At 54.9% G+C, this 6,091-nt stretch overlaps 1 protein-coding gene across 1 annotated transcript in view; it reads right to left on the reverse strand.

Moving 5' to 3' along the window:
- Nucleotides 1-679: 679 nt before the first annotated feature.
- VOLCADRAFT_92135 (TIR-containing protein) overlaps nucleotides 680-6,091 on the reverse strand; it is a gene marked incomplete at both ends in the record, with an annotated part of 15,988 nt that continues 10,576 nt past the window's right edge. The window contains 6 exons of the mRNA XM_002951573.1: nucleotides 680-743; nucleotides 1,739-1,773; nucleotides 3,200-3,246; nucleotides 3,822-3,927; nucleotides 4,494-4,526; nucleotides 5,895-6,020. Coding sequence (XP_002951619.1) covers nucleotides 680-743; nucleotides 1,739-1,773; nucleotides 3,200-3,246; nucleotides 3,822-3,927; nucleotides 4,494-4,526; nucleotides 5,895-6,020 — 411 coding nt within the window. The remainder of the gene's footprint in view (nucleotides 744-1,738; nucleotides 1,774-3,199; nucleotides 3,247-3,821; nucleotides 3,928-4,493; nucleotides 4,527-5,894; nucleotides 6,021-6,091) is intronic.

Here is a 6,091-nt window from a genome sequence, read left to right on the forward strand (position 1 = left end):
AGCCCACAGTGTAATCAACGTCATACATACATACATACATACATACATACATACATACATACATACATACATACATACATACATACATACATACATACATACATACATACATACATACATACATACATACATACATACATACATACATACATACATACATACATACATACATACACACATACATACATGCATGCATGGATCCATACATACATGCATGCATGCATCTATACATACATACATGCATGCATACATACATACACACACGGCTGAAAGCTAAGGCGCTAAGTGGCAAGGGCACACACACGCACCCGGTAAGGTTCCTCTGGTCCGCCCCAAGCTCCACCTCACGGTGCCGTACATAATCCCGCAACCCCTCCCTAAGCCGGCACAGCGGGTGGCCGGTGACCAGGTACCAAACTACGACATGTACGGAAATATACCCATTTCGGTGCAATACTCAGCATGTAAGGTAGATGAAGGATTAACTTTATATAGAATCTCAAGAAGCTCACGCCCCTTTTGCTCCTGACAAATATCTCCGGGCCCCCTACACACACTATAACATACGCCCCTCCACGGCGCTCTCAACGACGTGGACGTAGCGGCAGGAAGACACACACACACACACACACACACACACACACACACACACACACACACACACAACACGGGCTAAGTTTCACCCGGGGGCAACAGTAATGTTGCGCACGCATAACAGTATAAGTGCACATATATAAACACACCTGTGAGGAGAGAGAGAGCAGTTAAATGTGGCATATGCAAACGTCGGCGATCTCCTTCACGAGTACAACATGTACGGACATGTACGGATGTACATACATACGGACGTGTATACGAATATGCACTACCAAACGGCCACTTCTCAGCCGAGCACCACATGTAACATAAACAGTCCAAAAGAACCCTCCAAGTACCGAAATAACTGTACCGTACAAACTTCGTGCGGTACAGTTTATAGGTACGGGATTGAATCCCGTACCTACACAGCACCCGTACATGCATTTTGCGCTATCCCGGAAGGAGAATTCGTACAACCAACTCTGCAACAGCTCCCAACTGTAAATCGACACTGACGGGCTAACTGCTCAACCATGCACGACATACACATACATACATACATAAATACGGCTAATGCACATCAGCAAACAAACACAAGCACACACACATGTTGACAAAGGTCTCTTCTCTCCTCGATGTGACGGAGTTAGTCCCAATACGCGACTTACTGTTAGCGCTAACAACCGGCCCTCATGACCCCTCCGGCGCTCACGGATGGCCCCCGCCCCCATTTGTCCGTGGGAACTTATAACTTGCTGCAGTACGGCTTATGTGCCTGCTGTTGATAGCAGCCACCAAGCCGTTCCACCCCCGCCGTTGCCACCCCCACATCACCTCTAAGCGCCAACAGCCCACCCCCCACCCCCCGACCCACCTCCCGACCACCCGTGGGGCTGATACCAAAAGATACGGATATATATACGGACATCGACATGACGCGACGCTAGCGAGTTGACCTTGACAGCACCAAACGTGGCTGTATTATATTTATGTTATAATACGAGAAAAGTGTTGATTATGGAAATCCGTTACATCAACGGCGAATCTGCCGCACAATCGGCAATCGCACAGCACGAAACATTATTGGAACTAACTGGTTTCCGTACAATCAACAACTACAACAACAGCAGCACCTATCTCTAGCAACACCCACACCCACCCGCTCCCCCCCACACCCACACCCACACGCACACGCTGCACAGTGCAGTGCAAGAGAGGGGCGAGGCAGGTGTGGGTGCCGACTGAGGACATGAACAATTCTGGACCTAAGGACCCTAAGGACAGACCCAGGCATGGCCGCGGATGCAAGTGCGCATGGGCAAGCAGAGCAAGTGTGCAGCCGGTCCCGTCCTCTCGTTGCCAAATTAGGCAACGACAGGAAAAAACCGTCTACAGGACCTTGAAATCGTACCATCGGGCGCGGGAGGTATGAGGCGATGAGGCCTGCTCTTTTAAGATCTACGTTGAGAAAAGGAAAGAAAAGAACAGCCGAAAAAGAATCGAAATGGAAAGTGAACTTTCCAAATCGTCCTCCTTTCGTTCGTACGAGAATGCGCGACGGTGCATTTGTGTGATCTCGGATGCGAGATCTCCGTAAAAAGTACGCCGTACTATGCGCCGCATTACCGTACCGCGAGCCGTACAACGATCCAACAACCTCTGTTGGCCAAACTGTTAGTTGACTGGTGGCTTTCCGGTTGCGCAAGTCAGTAGTGGTTGAAGGGTCCCTTTTATGATATGCAACACGATACACATACACACGGCCCGTGGCAGCAGCAGCAGCAGCAATAGCAGCAGCAGTAGCAGCATAGTTGGCTGCGACCTACCTAACGCACATTTGGAGCACTTGGGCGGTACATACACCACCTCCTACAACACCACTGTTCGGTGGTACTGCACCCCACGCTATGCAAAGCGGGCGCAGCGCCCTTCCCAACAAAGCCGCCGGCGGGCATTGGCCCTCCACTAAGCGACAACGAAACACACACATACATACATACACGCATACATATACACACGCACATACTACGTGCATACATACACACGTATCGAGACACTATAGATGCGCGTCTTTTTGACAAAAAGCGGCGCTTCCCTTCTCAAACAGGGAGACCCCCTCCACATAGCCACACAAAGAAAAAACACAGCACACATTGAAGACGACAACGCGCCACAAAAAACAAGTATATGACCGAAGCAGGCAGTGTCAAGTTATGGTTAAAATGAACCTCGAACCTCATGTGTCTTTCTCAACATGAGAAGCCCAGACACATATACGAACGCACATACATGTATACATATAACTCTCCGCGGGTACCGCATGTTGGCGGTGCTGGTGGCTGTGGCGGCGTTAGTTATGGTGGTTGGCAGTTGCATGGCTGCAAAAGGTATTTGTAGTTAACAGTTAGTTAACTTCTATTGTGCGCGTTTCCTCGAGCGCTGGCTCGAGTCGGTTGTACGGCGCCGTACGGTGCCGTACGCACGGTTTTTTTACCGCAATTCACGAGCGCTGGCGGTTTGGAGAGAGCACATGAGCACATGAGCACATTTCCTTTCCCTTCCCCTTCCTCTCTCCTCAAAACCGGAATTTCTCTGCCACCTCTTCGCCCTGCCCACCCACCCCACCCAAACTGTCCACCCACCCGATCCCCACTTGGGAGGTCAACGCTGTTGCGGGTGAGGGGTGGACATGGTCAACGCAATCCTCTGGCTTTGTTGACTGTATACGAGCTCGTCACAGTAAGAGAGATGCTACGAAACCACGTAATTGTACGACATAACCCTACTACTACCAGTACTGATACCAGCAGCAGCGGCAGCAGCAGCAGCAGCGGCAGCATCAGACACACGCAGTACGGCAACCCTGATTCCAAAAGCACACGCACATACATACGTACATATATACAGCAGCCCAGGAGCAAAAAATTGCTTCTCGCCAACCCATCATCATGCTGCTGCTCCCCTTACAGGACATTTACAGACAAACAGACGCGACAAAACTCGTTCGGATATTCCCCACCCCACTATTTGGCCTTAAAGCATCACCCGACGCGGCTGATGCCGGTACGGCATTCGTACAGAAGATGTACGATCGTACATGGGAGGCCTCGGCCAGTGGATGCTCTGTGGAGTGGGGTCATGTAGTCAGCTACGACCCTTCCGCCATTGGGCGTTGTTAATCGGTTGGATTTGGTTATTATGGTTATTACCGTTATTAGCCCCTCGGGCCTGAAAACCCCCACCCATCACCCCCGTCACACCGCCGCCGGCCGCCGCGGTAACGACAGCGCCCGCCGCCGCCGCCGCCACCGCCGCTGGCTGCAGCGACGGCGGATGCGGCTGCTGGTGCTGGTGCAAAACAGCGGCGGCGGCGATGGGCGGCAGTACGACGCCGCCGCCGTTGGTGATGCCAGCGACTCCGCCGCCGCCGCTGCTGTTGGCGCTGTTGCTGTGGACGAGGCCCATCCCCCCGCCGCCGCCGCCGCCGCCATTGCCAAGGTTGATCAGATGCAGCGGCCCCGCTGCTTGCAACGGCTCCACCGCCGCCAGGTCCTTCACCACCAGCGGCTGACTCATGTAGCGTCGGGCAATTCGGGGGGACTCGATGACGCCCTTGTGGTGGTGGTTTTTAGTTACAAATACGGTTGAAAGACGGTTAGGCCGGTTAACCGGAAAAACAGTTCAAGGCTTGCGCGACACAGAATATACATACATACATACATACGTGGTGAGTGGGGGCATTGAGAGCCAGCCGTCTTGGTACCGCGGTAAAAAAAAAGGGGGGGGGGCCCGCGCCGAGTTGGCTACCATCCCATCCTTCTCCTCCTCCTGCGGTATCTTACGGAGGAGAGGCCTGGTCGCCGGTCTGGTGTCGTGTCGTGTGTGTTGTGTTGTGTCGTGTCAGGACCTCTCACCACGTTCGCGCACTTTTCGAGTTGGCCCCACCGCTATGTAGGGGGGACGTGGACACGATGAGAGCGGTGATATGCCCCCCTCTGCGGCTGATACCCCCTCTACGTGCTCTCTGAGGCTGTTCCGCACTACTTTCCGCCCGTAGGAAGAACTCCCCGGGTGCGACTTCGTTTCTGTTAAGGGACCCGTCTAGCTGGTGCGCTACCCCCCGGTAGGTGGGGAACGCTGCGTAGTGCCAGCCGTCGTACATCGTACGATGTGTCTGATCCGGAGGGGGCGGAGTGCACGAGAGACTAACCGGCCGTGTGCATCCGTCCCCCCCCCTGCTGTGTTTCGGCCCTGGGCCCCCGACTTTTCAGCCACAGTGTAATCAACGTCATACATATATACATACGTACATACACGCATGCTCGTTTTTCCACCTGCAGCCTTCACACGCTTCACTGACGTGCAACACACACACACACACACACACACATACACACACACACACATACACACACACATACACACACACATACACACACACACACACACACACATACACACACACGGAAGGGGACAGCGGCCCCCCTCACGCCCCTCCCCTTTTCCCCGGAAGGGGGGGGGGGGAAGTGCATGTCGGCGGTCTTGTTCGTTGGGGCAGCTGGGCAGCAGCCCCTCTGGCCTCAGCGTCGTCAGGCCCGGCAAGATATGCAAAACACACACACACACACATACACACACATACACACACACACATACACACACATACACACACACATACACACCTGCAATCCATCGGAGGGAGATCCCCCTCCGCCGCCATTGCTGCCGCCACCCCCCACATTCATAAGGATGGAGTTAAGCCGCGGAGAGTATCCCGACGGCTGTACGGATCCCGTCGACGGGTCGTACGGCAGTACGCCGTTGACGCTGCTCCGGGACCTCAGCCCCGGCGCCGGCAGTACGACACCGGCGGCGGCGGTTTCCAGATCCAAACCCGCCAACCCAGCATCGTTCCCGCCGCCGCAGCTGCCGTACCCGAGGCAGCTGCTGACGCGATGCCGCCGCGGCGCACCGCTGCCGCTTGAGTTGACGCGGAGGAGGCCGTTGACGACGACGGCGGCACTGCCGCCGCCACCAGCGGCCGTCAGATTGTGCGAGTGGTGGTGGAGATGTTGGGGGTGGCCGTGGAGGTGCGGGCCCTGCGGCGATGTGCCGTGGCCTCCACTCCCTCCGCCTCCCCCTCCCCCTCCCCCCCCCAGGAGCGACTCGAGCTGTATGTTCCGTTGCATCAGCGTTCCCATGGCGTCCAAAACCTACCCGGGTTTTAGGGTTTTAGGGTTTTAGGGTTTCGCGGCAACACAGGAGAGGCACACACACACAGACGAAAAGACAGACAGACAGACAGACAGACGTACCTGTGCCAACATGCCCCGCATCTCGCTCTGTTGCTGGCGGCTGCTGATCAGCTCCTGCCGTACATCCGCCAGTTCCACTTTGAGGCCATGCACCTGGTTCTGAGCGTCCATCAACAGCGACCGGACCTGTGATGCCGTACACAGCGACAACAGAGTTGTCGCAGAAAAGGCAAGTGTCGCACCCGTGTGACCGTGGC

Source organism: Volvox carteri (genome assembly GCF_000143455.1).
Source record: "Volvox carteri f. nagariensis unplaced genomic scaffold VOLCAscaffold_24, whole genome shotgun sequence".
In the NCBI taxonomy this organism is placed as follows: Eukaryota; Viridiplantae; Chlorophyta; class Chlorophyceae; order Chlamydomonadales; family Volvocaceae; genus Volvox; species Volvox carteri.